This window comes from Salarias fasciatus, chromosome 4 (genome assembly GCF_902148845.1).
Source record: "Salarias fasciatus chromosome 4, fSalaFa1.1, whole genome shotgun sequence".
In the NCBI taxonomy this organism is placed as follows: domain Eukaryota; kingdom Metazoa; phylum Chordata; class Actinopteri; order Blenniiformes; family Blenniidae; genus Salarias; species Salarias fasciatus.
In genome coordinates, this window is record NC_043748.1 from 15,636,184 (window position 1) to 15,649,138 (window position 12,955).

The window sequence follows — 12,955 nt, forward strand, 5'->3', positions numbered from 1 at the left end:
TTAACTAAACACCTGGTCTATGATTTTTATCATGCTTTGTCTTTTTTTTTTTAATAAAAACAACATTAATTTTATTTGTTCCAAATTTTTAACATATAAATTGTACCAAGCATCATGAAGAACCTGCCACAGATCATCTGCAGATTTCTTCTGAATATGATCTCCATGATTTTGAAAGCTGTTGCAGGAACTTCTGTAGATTTCTTTTCTGGATCATTCAACCACTCTATGTCTGCAGATTCAGAGTTAATGTCATGCTGGAGTAAGATGTTGACACTGATTTCACTTGTTCCTGGTGTTCGTGGTGCCACAGTCATCACCACAGTATCCTGTGTGTGTGTTTAGTATTTCCAAATCTGTTACATAGGTTTTTATGTCTGTGTGGCCGCTATCCATCCAGTATTGCTATTTTCAAAGCCAGAAACACCTTCTCCTATCAAACGATCGCTGTTCTGGAACGGTTTACGTAAGACGGTGTTCGTGACCTTCAGGACTGATGAGGTAATGCTAACAGCTGGGCAGGTACTATATCCTGTCAAGATAGCAGCTGATTGCAGGTGAATTTATCAGTATCAGTTCTTTGCCGTTCACCTTGTTGGGTAAAACCCTAAACTCAGCTCTTGATCAGCCGTGTGCCTCGTAATGGTGAGCTTGAACAAATTTTTGCATGATGCATGCTGTGTCTTGCAACATGAGATCACTTCCTCTCGGATTCATTTGAACACCTCTGACTAATCAAAACAAGCTCGCAAGTTGTGCGCGTCTGTCGACGACAGCTGTGCAGTGACAGTAACTTGAGAAACTGGAGGGTGATGCCTTTTGTGTGTTATTCATCCAAGAATACAGACAGTGGACAGATTCTGACATGCAGTGCATTGAGTGTGCAAAAAAAAAATGAACAAAGAGAGTGTAATGATTGATTTAAAGGCGTTTGAACAATATCCTTTTATATTTCGATGGATTTCTGCTCAGTATTTCCAAAGCAGCTGACTATCAATTTTGGATATGAGAGCACAGGAAACTATTTGATCTGGCTTACAAGAGAAACATCTGAATCTGCTGAAACACCTGGAGCAACATGTACTGTGGATTTTTGAAGTAAATGCGCACAAATCAAACAATATGATCCAAAATCCATTTCAGGGCATGTTCGTGTATGTGTGTGTGTGTGTGCGCGCTTTACTTTTATTTGATCTGTCCTGTATTTTTGAGCTGCCGTCTTTTATTATCTATGAATGGCAGTTAAAAGACACGCATGAGGGGAGCAGATGCACAGTCAGAGCCGCACGTGCACGCTGACAAATAGAAACGCACAACCGCATGCTAATATTATACTCATACAGGCTGCTGGGAATTGCTTAAAGCTGCTGATAAGGCCCTGCTCATCAGCAGACCTCCCCGATGTGGATACAGTCGCCACAGGGCATGTCTGAGTCTGTGTGTGTGTGTGTGTGTGTGTGTGTGTGTGTGTGTGTGTGTGTGTGTGTGTGAGATTTTACAGGGAGATGCCCCATACAAAACATCTGCCAACACGGCAGATTTACAAGCCAGCAGGCGTTTGTTTGGTCGGCTGCTTTACTGTGCTGCACACAAACGTGCGCACGGACACACACACACACACACACACACACACACACACACACACACACACACACACAAACACACACACACACACACACACACAAGGTCAATACCTGGGATTAAGCAGATCCTTGGGAATAAGACAGATGCTCTTGAAAACAGTTCAGTTTTCTATGAATTTGTCCCAGATGAATATATCCACCAGTTTTGTACAAATTCTTATTTTGTAGGTGTAATTGTAAAACAAGTTAACTTCAAATTCATAGCGTCACCATATATTCTTGGCTAAAGGACCACATGTGATTTATGTGTGTGTTTCTGTGATATATATTCCGTCAAGTGTTGGGAAAGTAATATATTAATTGCACTCTCTCTCTTTAGTGTTGTGCAACCATTGACTGTAATAGTGGAAGTAATGTTTTACTTTCCCATCACTGATTTCATCATATGTCTCAATGCAAATTACTTGATCAGTTGCAAGACAGCAGATATCACAAATTTTACAACAGAACTGTCTTCGGAGGAGCTCCCATGTCGTGGTGGTTACCACTCGGTCTTAGCTCATAGAGAGAAGGTTTGCATGTTCTCACTGCTTTTTCTCCCATTTATATGTTCCAAAACTGGTTCCAAATTTGGAGTCATTTGCCTGGGTCTCTGTGTTTGCCCAGTGATGGACTGGGCTCTGTTCAGGGTGTTCCCTGACTTTATTAGCGCTGGCTGATTGGCCTCACTCCCCTGGAATGGATAAAGCGATACAGAGAAGATGGATTATATATATAGATGAAACTTGCAGCAGCCTTCTGAAATAAACTGAACTGCTTTCCAGCTGTAATGATTCCAGTAATATGCTACTTTATAACAAGCTATTCGCAAGACCCAAATATAAAAAGATTAAATTACATTATCCTTTGTAATATTTTTTTTTTTTTGCAACAGTGTTGAAATAAGAATATTATTATTGTTACCACAGCTACTAACATGTCATACTAAAACCTCATGATTTTCGATAAATTCATAACACAGTCATGTTTATAATCCTTTCTCTTTCCTGTAATGATTGATCTGGTTTATTTAGTAAGTAAGAAAACTGGTTTCCACTTTTGGTGTTTAGATCATGTGTGTGTGAATCATGTGCGCCTAATTAGTCCCCGTCTCTTCCCCCTCACCTCCAAATGGAGCTTATATGTCATTTACAAGCGATTGGAGCTGCATATCTTGTCCGTTTGGGGCCGCTGATGCGCGTGTTTTCCCTTCAGCCGGAGCGTCAGAGTGAGGCAGCTGAAGAATAATAAAGATATGAGCACAGACAGATATGTGAATGAATGAAGAACAAAGGCACAAACACACTAAAATCCCAGCTTACGGACACAAACGCAGACAGCATGCCGGGTCACGGGATAGTGTGTGTTGCTCAAGCCCACGGACTGACATGTCTGAGTGTGTTTGAGCTCTCTATCAGGACTCAGACGCTTGCCATGCGACCTCTGACCCCTGGCGCTGTGCGAGGGACGTGCCAACAGTCAGAGGTCATCTGAGTTTCCTGAGCACACATTTCAGAGAGAGGGCTGGCGTTTCACTGATGATCAAAACACACACGCGCACACACGCACACACACACACACACACACACACACACACACACACACACACACACACACACACACACACGAGCTAGTTTTCCCTGTGAGTCAACAGTGTTTTCTTTCTATCCTCATACCGAGACACATTCTTGTCTCTCTTACATTTATGATAGGCTTGACAGCATTTTGGGGAAGTGTGTTTTGATTAGGTTTTTCCTCTGCTTCCGTGTCGTGTTGTTTTTGTGCATCAGTATTATTTCAGCAGGCGATCGCCCCCCCTCCCAAACACACAAAGGCAGAGCTGTGTCAATTCCTCATGGCTACCTCTAAACATCGTTAAAGGAGGACATTCACACCGTCTTCATAAGATTACAGTTGGTATCAAATGAATCAGTGCAGCAGTACACACACACACACACACACATACATGAGTAAGCTGTAGAGTTTTCAAGTCCGGCGGGTTATTTCTGTCTGTAAGGAGCCTGTCCCTGTCACATGGTGGAGCTAATGGTTTCTATTTTCAAGATACAATGCTGCTACAGTCTTTTGGGGTGATCTGAAGAAAGAGAGGGCAAGAGAGAGAGAGAGGGAGACAGGGAAAGAGGGAGCAACGAGCGCAACATATGATCAGCACATGGGGATGTCGTAATTCTGAATTCATTAGTAGGACACACTGAAGGAATCAAAGTGGGCAGAGGGAGGGAGAACAGAGAGCCCAGAAGGAAAGAGAGAGTAAGAAGAGGAGGAAGAGGAACAGAGGGAGGGAAGGAGCGAGAGAGCCAGAAAAAAGGGAAGTCTAAAAAAAGGCAGAGAGAGAGGGAGAGAGAGAGAGAGTGTGTGTGTAGAGTCAAAGAGCAGAGACTACATGTGGCTGTGGAGGGAGTGATCTGGTTATGGAGGGGGACAAATTCTCAGGTAAGACAAACCCAGGATCAGGCATCTTTTCTTGAATGTGGTTGGCGGACTCTCTCAGCTCTTTAACTGGGATTCAGTGTCTTTTCAGCTTGAGCCCGAGTCTATTTTCCCCTCTATGGTATTTTCCACTCTCTCATTCTGTCCTGTTTGCTGACTGCATGTTTTCTTTGGGGTTTGGAGCTGAAACTGGGAGCTCTGTGGGGGTTTGTGCAGCAGCTTAGAGGACCTGTTTTGGTTTGTCTGTCTTTATCTGTCCAGTTCCTGTGGTGTTTGCACACTTATCTGTTTTGGTCTGTCCTCAACATCTCCACCCGTCCTCTGGCTTATTGTCTCCTGCTAAAAGGTTTTTGTCATTGCAGGTTGTCGGTCAGTCTGCCTGTCTTTTTGCATTTGTCTGCTGCTGGAATGAAACTCTTGCAAACACTTTGAAGTGTCACAAAAGCAGAATTTCTTTTTTTTTGGGTTTCCCTCTTTTTCCTTCTAACTTCTCCACGTCTTCTTTGGCGTAAAAACAGGAAAGAGCTCTGTTTGAACAGTACTACTCTTGTCCCCTGCGGCTTTAATCCCACTATGACCATCAGTCAGTCTCTCCTTCAGTTAGCAGGGCGGTGAAAGCTCTGACTCAGTTCACTCACACCACAGTGAGAATGAAAATTAATAGAAACCCTCACATCTCCTGAACCGTGCCATTCACTTGGCTTTCCCTCTTAGATGCAGTGGACAGTATACACACTGACACGACAAGCGATTGTCCATAGGTGTGTGTGTGAGTATCCAAGTGTTCCCCACATTATGTTAAAGCCATCAGTGCAGTTCTGCGCTCTGCTTCTTAATGGTATTTTTATGAGTGAGAGTGTTAGTGTTGTAAAAGGAAAGCTGGATGTGAGAATATCTCAGTGGAAAGGGTCAGCTGGTGGCAGCGGCACACGTTACTGTGTGTCCGTGTGGGTGATGTGTGCTTGCAGCACCTACAAAGTGTGTGAAATGTGCCTGTAGATGAGATCATTGACAAGTGAGTGTGTATTTGATGGAGGCATCACCCTCCTGGTTTACCCCGCACTCCCCCGCGTCTCCAGGTGCTTCCTCCTGGGAGCTCTAACCATTTCAGCAGGACATAGTTTGTGTGTGTTTGTTTTATGTTTCACTGTCCACTCAAGTATTTATGTATTTATATTTCCAAGTGTGTGTGTGTGTGTGTGTGTGTGTGTGTGTGTGTGTGTGTGTGTGTGTGTGTGTATATATATGTTAGAAGGATTTTCCTCTGAACATGACAGTGAGTTTCCTGTATTGGTGACACACAAGGTTTTCACTTAGCTTAGCATTGTCTCCCCTTGTGTGTTTTATGGCTGTAATATAGTTGTTATTTTTGGCAGTTCATCCTCTGAATGTCGTGCATGTTCGCTGTGTGTCAAGATATGTATTTTTTTGTTTTTCAGTTGTATTCAGAAATGCGTGTGTAGACAATGTGTGTGTGTCATATTTCCGTTGTAATTCTTCTGAATGGCAGACAAAGGAACAGTCGTGTAAACGCTCAGGGGTTAGAATCGGATGAAACAGACAAGTTAAATGTACTTGACCACATCTTCTTGTGTTTTCAGTGACGAAGATAATTTCGGAGTCACACAGAGGAATGATGATTTAGCAGACTGACCAGAAGCAGTTTATCCAGTCACGGCCTTTACAGGCAAATTCTTTAAGCGGTGGGATCAAAAATAAAAGAAGAGGAAGAAATGAAGCAGAAAATTCCCCTCAAAACCAAAACCTTCTCGCTTAGTTTTATGCTTTTATTCCGTGTCATAGCTCCTCTTCAGTAAAGTATGTTTATTTTATCTGCTTAAAATGAAAAATTCGGTACTTTTGCCACTGATGTTTCACCCATGGGCGTCTCATGCCAGCCAGGGTATGTTGCTTTTCCCCTCCCAGCCAGTTCACTTTTCACTGATCACTCCTGGCCATCCCTCCGCGGTGTTCACGCTGTAAGGCTGCCTTTGTTTCCTGCATTTTTCCCACCCCACGTGAATCAACAGCGATGATTCTCTGAGCGGAAACTCTCCGGCAAACCACAGAGGTTGTGAAAGCAGCACGACAAAGCAGATGTGTCCCATTAATTGCAGTCACAGTGAGGTCAGCTGATGAGGTTTGAGGCTGAAATGTGTGTGACACAACCAGTCATAACCTCGCTGAGCCCTCAGAGTCAGAACATGTGAAATCAATGCTCACTGACTTCTCAGAAAACTATACTGACCGTTATTTAATCCACTGAAGGACGTCTTTCTTGTTGAACTGGGACAGAAAACTTGTCTCTCTGAAATGTATTTAAAGCTTCCCCCACCAGATGGAGATGCAGAGTCGAGGAGCTCTTTGTGTTTTCCACCGCTGTCATTCCACAGCTCAAAGTTATTATTTTGCTTGATTCTGTTTGGACATTTTTCATCAGCTTGCTCATTTTGCACTGTCACCTTAAACAGATTAGGCAAGAGGGAGTTTTGTTAAACAAAGCCCCTCCATGCTTCGTCCCAGTGAAACTCCATTGGTGTTTTGGGTAAAGTTGCCATGGCAACATGCTGAACAGAACAATATGGACCCTACTAAAGGAGGAGCAACAAAGATGGCGGTGACAATGCGGGGTTGTTGACGCACTAAACAGCACTATTTCTCGTCGGAGGGCGAGAGAGGGAGAGAGACAGAGACAGAAAGAGAGAGAGAGAGACAGAGAACAAGAGAAAGAGGCCTATAGAGACTCTTCTCTGATGCAGGACAGCTGCTTTCAGTATTTACCAAGTCATCCCACCCCATGCATCAGGGAATGAGGGAACACACACACACACACACACATACACACTCAAATGCACACGTAGGCAGCAGCATCTGTGTCCAGACACAGGCACCACTCATTGCAAAGAAAAGCACTGAGCGAAAAGCAGTTTGGGAAATATGCCATTGTGTAGGCTACGTGCGTGTGTGTGTGCGTGCGTGTGTGTGTGCAGTGCAGGCCGGCCATGTTTCCAACAGGTGCTGTATTTGATTAAAGTTAGTGGAGCCCGACTGGGTGCTGATGTTTAGCATTTGGTGGAGGGCAGCTGCTGTCACTACAGCTGTGCATATACTTTAGATTAAGCCACTTTACCATGTGTGCCTCAAAGCCTGCTGGGGGAGGGGGGGTGCACACTTGTTCGTGTGCATGTGTCCACGAAACTGTGAAACTGTCCAACATGCTGAGCTCAGCCTGTAATTCCCCAAATAATCCAGCTATTTTCAGCATATGTGTGCACACTCTTGTGCACAAATGTCATTTGAAAACATCTATTAAATTGCAAATTTCCCAAGATTCTCTCTTGTCTGTTTCCCTACCGTTCTTTCCCACGTTTATCTGAAAATAGAACTTTTCTTGTGGATTTTTTAGAGCAGCAATGCTGATTCCATCAGTCATGCTGACACTGCTGTCTCTTTTTTCACACACACATAAAGGGGAAATTGTCCTACTTCCTTTCCATTGAGGTTTATTCTCACTTCATACTGAATATATATTATATATTTTCCTCTGTTTTGCCTGTGGTAATACAGGCGCGCCCCCCCCCCCCCCCCAACCCCCCTTTTTTTGGTTTTTCTGTCTCTTCCATCTACTTCTCCCTTAATAAGCGCGGCACAGCTTCGGTTTGTCAGGGGTTGCTTTGTAAAGTTGCAGCCCTTTGCAGCGTAACAAGCAACGCATGGACTCGCAGCCGAAGCAGTCTTCAACTCTTCCAGATGGCCTATTTGATACGGCCTGACTCATCGTCTGCATCTAGGCCAACAACTCATTTGTTGTTTTAGGATGAACTCAGCAGGAAGCTGGAGTTTCCTATGTAGTGGGTACTGGTAATGTTTAAAATAACTATTATTGTGAAAACCTGATGTGACCTGAAAATAATTGCGTTCCATATAAAACTGGAGCCCAAGCATCTTGTACTCAGTTTTACTGAACTGTTATTCAGGACTAAACTTGACTGATCTTATAAGTAGTCTCGCAAATAACCAACTTTTGAAATTTTATGATTTATGAAAATGGCAAATGCACTTTACTTGTATAGAATTTTAATCCACCGACTATCTCAAAAGGCTTTTCAAGGTTAGTTCCATTAAAGTATTTATAATCACAAACCAGTGGTAACAGCTGGCATGTGAGCAGCTCGCCCAGGAGCAATTTATAGGTTATGCCTTGCTAAAGAAACATTTGGGCATTTTGACAGACAGAGATGGACACCAAATCTCCGACCGGATTTACACAACTCTCAAAAAGTAGTTAAACCAATCATTTCTGCACTGACAGATGACGACTGATGACGGGCGAATAAATCTAGTATTTCCATCGCTCTCTAAGTATTGTTGTTCATCTGGGTCTAAAGACTGCAGCAATGCAAATGCTTCATAAATATGCCTGGATGGCTTCCCGATCTCAAATGCCATGTCCGTGTGTCAAAGTTTCCTTGAGCAAGATACTTAACCCAAATTTGCTCCCAGTGGTGTGCAAGCAACTTGTATGACAGCTGTTCCCATTTGTGTGTGAACTGATTGATGAATGTGCCTGATCATGTGAAGATGATCATTTACCTCTACTATTGATTACCATAGGGGTTTTGGTCTTTCAGGTACATCCGTGAGTCAAATTTCTAAGTGTAGTGTTTCTTAGATGTCTTGAGTTTGTCTGTCCCCTGCCACACACCCGACCGGAGGGGTCAGACCGGCACTGAGACGTGTTGACCTGTTGCTCTGTACGTGTGTGTGTGCATGCTTGGGATCCCTCGTCTGTGTGTGCGTTAAGGGGCTGCTGACATTCCCCGATCTGTCGTTGCATTGGCATTGCCCTAGCAACTGCCACGCTGGCCTGGCATCCGTTTATAGAAGCTATCTTCTTCTCCTCCCACTTTGCTCCTCTCGTTTTTCAGCTCCTAGAAGGGCAGGACCTGCTTTAGAGCCGTGGTGGTCTGGGCTTCTTTAAGCAGTTGGCGGCTGTCTCTGTCTTTCTTCATGCGTGTGCTGCAGTGCAACATAACACCAGCAGCTGCCTATACAAATACATTCTGCGTATGACAAAGCAGAGAAGGAACAAGGGACATGTGGATTAATTAGCTCCCATCACAATTATACACCAATGAACTTATTGCAAAATTAAATCAGCTAATCTTGTAGAATTTCTATCTCACAAATAAGATTTATGATGACGCAACAAGTTTTAGGAAGTTCAAAAAAGAGGCAGTTTGAAAAAAACTGATCGAGCATCAACATGTCCTTATAAAACCTTTCAGTCAGCTACACATTTTGGCTTTTGCATATCAATCACAAGGTGTGTGTTCCACAAATAGCAGGTTAAAGATCGTTTTTCAAGACGACTGCGTATGTTCAGGGCGAGTGTGTGATTGCTGTGGTATGAATGGGGTGAACAAACATTCTGGTCCTCTCCCTGTGTGACAGTTGTTACAGCAGATTGGATTAGAGCTGTCTGGGCTTGCTGGGGCTCGCAGCCACATGCAGTCGAAGGAAGTGTTCTTTTCTGTGTGTGTTTATCGGGATGTCCTTCTATCTTCCTGTGGACAAATATTTGTTTGAAACCTGCTTGGCCCATCATCGGTTCAGACTGGGTTTCAAGATATGCAGCGTAGAATCGGGTTTAATTCAGGGTGAGGGTGTTGGCTGAGGAAAGGCATCTCGCCGTGGTGAGTGGATCAGTGTGAGCGCTCGGGTATTCACTGTCAGTAAGCGCCTTCACACAGATAGATAGATGTGTGTTAGTGTCTTTTTCAGTGAGAGGGTTGGGTGCATGTGTGCATGCTTGTTTATATTTTATCATGCATCTGCTGGGCATAACCAATTCTGGCATTTGTGTGTTCATTTAAAAAAATCTTAAAATTAAACACACATATGCACACATGCACGCACACACACACACACACACACACACGAGTGTATGGAATCTACCACACATATGCTAAGGGCAGGACGCGCTGTGTGGCTTGAGGGTGTGTCTGGGGCAGGAATCTCCCGGTGTCACTGTCTCTTATCTCCATACAGATTGTGTTACTGTAAACTAGTGACACACTCCCTCCTACGCTGTTGCCCATGGCGACAGATTTTATTTACAAGTACAACGCTGACCTCTACTGGAAAGAAGTGACATATTGAGGGGAGGCTTCAAAAGCTCAAGGAGACAGGCTGACACGTTAGATGTGTTGGATTGAATACGGCATGAAGACAGGTTGCATATCCATCACAGAGCTGACACACACACGCACACGTGCGCACGCACACTCACACACAGAAAGCAGGAATTGATGTGTAAAACTCACACGGGCAAAAGGAGAACATGCAAATCCCTTCAAAAGACTCTGTTCATTGTCCCATGAAGTTCAGAGCAGGAACATTGTGGCTGTGATGCAGCCTAAATAATGTCTGAAACACACTATATTATTCAAACTCATGATCAGAGATTTTAATTTTAGCTAGAAAACATTCGCTGTGTGGTTGTTGGGGTGTTTGAAAACTTAAAATGTTTTTTCTTGAATGTTTGTGAGGCGTCTCCACCACAGTGCAACTTGGATAATTTGCATAATTCATATGTGGGAAATGTGGCGTGGGATACGGTATCTTTCAGGACTGTTAAGCCTCATTTATTTTCAGAACTCAATGCGCTAATGTGCATTTATGCACTAGAAACAAAACCGTGTTAGTGAGTGAGTGAGTCAGTCAAATTACCGAAATCAACAGAAATATCCAAACTTTGATTCCAATGTAAGCAGCCGTTTGGCTTGCCGAACACTTTATGATGAACTGGCTTGTCACAGCAGCCTCTGAGGGCTGTGCAGTTTTTCTTCTGCTTTTCGACTTCAAATATGGATTTCAGGTTGAATCTGTTTTCGTATTTGACTTTTTGATCTTTTTTTTTTTTTTTTTTTTTTTTTTTTTTTAGTCCCTCTGATATGATCATCATTTTAACTCTGACTTTTTCTGGAAACTGGAGTTTACTGGAGTTAAGAGCCCTGCGAGAAGTGGAATCTCCCCACAAGCCCACACACACTCCTGCTCCTATTTTGCTGTTAGTGTTTACAGTGTTTTACTAATGAAGGGTTCAGAGTTTTCCCACTCCAGGCCCGTGGCTGGGAAAAGCTGAATAGTTGCCTCAGGAGGTGAAAAACACTAAAGGGTCACACTACTGAGTAACTCCAGAAGGTAAGAACTGAATTCAAGGAGGAGTTCAAATGGTGCTTCTGGTTAGAATTGTATCAAAACACACACACACACACACACACACACACACACACACACACACACACACACAAACACCAGTAAACTGGTTATGAATGCACTCAACTGTTCACAATCATAATGCATTCATTGAAGCACAGTCATCCCCCTGCGACCATATCCGTCTCAGTTTTTACCCCGCTTCAAGCACGCACACACACTGACTGATGCCCTGCCCACCCTTCCCCCTCCACCCCCCCCTGACACAGAGGCTCATTCACATGGTCATTAAGTCATTAGGCCACTTATTTATTGATGTCTGCTTCCAGAGCGACTGAGCATGTCAGACAATCTGCTAACGGCCCGTTGGAGCCCGTCCTGACCATATTAGTGCATGGTGTGGACTGGATTTGTTTATCTACCAAGTGTAAATCTTTACCATCCACCCTGAGATGGCCTGAATGAGAAGCTGTAGCGTTTCTATATGAACCTCCGGGAGTGTGCTGTGCTGCGCTGCGCTGCTGTTGTCTTATAAATCTGAACAGTTTGATGTGCAAATGTTGAATGTGAGCATGCTAATAAGTCGACCAGTCCCAGTTGGAAGTGAGCGGTTTAACAGAGAGAAGCTCGTCTGGAAAGAGGTTTTGCAAAAAAGGGAGGGAGATATGGAGCGAGGGAGAAGGGGGGGGGGAGGAAAGGCAGCGAGAGAGGGAGGGAGGGTAGGGGGTTGTCATTGCTCGCTCATTCCAAACTCTGGAAGTCGAGAAGGAGGAGAAGAGAAAAATAAGTTGCTGCTTTCGTGAAGAGGGGAGAGACAGGGAGAGGGTTTGGATCAGTGGGCTGCTCAACTCCGGTGTTTCTTTTTTTCCCTCCTTCCCCTCCTCTCTCTAACACGGGCTCCTAATTTGGGATTTGTTTAAAAGCGGGACTGCGCCTCAGGAAGACTTTTCCTTGCTGGGGAAGGGGAACCCTGCTCCCTCTCTCTTGCATTATCCTCATACGCACACACACACTTGTGTCTGATCAAAATGTCTGATTCCACTGTCAACGCTCACTTGGAAGGGATCATATCAGACTTTGAAGGTCAGTTCCTTTCTCTCGTGCGCTCCGCTGCGCCTTTGTTTTTCTTCTTCTTGTCACTCTGCGGAGTGGAGCTGTCTTTCACCCTGCCATGAGGACACTATAGATAGGTTCCACATGTCTGATTGGAATCGAGCGGATCTGGAACAATGCAGAGTGTGAAGGTTGCGTTGACGTCTGCGGTGAGCTGTGGCGTTTTGAAAGGGAACTCATGCTTAAAGTGTTGCTTTATTCAACCACTCTTTAACTTTTGTTTGAGAGATGTGAGAGCGTGTTTGTTATTTACATCTTGCATGTGTGGGATGGGTGCCAGGAAGTGACTGAACTCAGAGGAAAGGTGTGCAGCTGATTTCTTCTTCTTTGTTTTGAATTTAGACCAACTTGCTTGACAAAAGAGATAACTGATACTGATACTTTTGAGAAGCAGCAAGTGACCATACGGCTGTAAGGTGAACACCTGGACCACTTCCCCCCTTCTTTCTTCTTTTCATCTGTCTGCCTCTGGCCCGCAGATTCCCCCTGTCATCCCTCTCCTCCCACTCCTCCTCCTCCTCCTCCTCCACCGCCCCGTCCTCTGGCTG

At 44.2% G+C, this 12,955-nt stretch overlaps 1 protein-coding gene across 3 annotated transcripts in view; it reads left to right on the forward strand.

Moving 5' to 3' along the window:
• The window catches only part of septin9a (septin 9a), a 66,709-nt gene that overhangs the window by 8,451 nt on the left and 45,303 nt on the right, over positions 1–12,955 (forward strand). Inside the window, exon 1 of one of the 3 annotated variants that reach the window (XM_030089846.1) lies at positions 3,945–4,076. The exons of 1 other annotated variant lie outside the window; for it this stretch is intronic. In XM_030089846.1, coding sequence (XP_029945706.1) covers positions 4,055–4,076 — 22 coding nt within the window. In that variant the 5' untranslated portion in view covers positions 3,945–4,054. Of the gene's footprint in view, positions 1–3,944; positions 4,077–12,170; positions 12,378–12,955 lie in introns of those variants that run through there. One more of the 3 variants, XM_030089845.1, reaches the window with a different exon arrangement.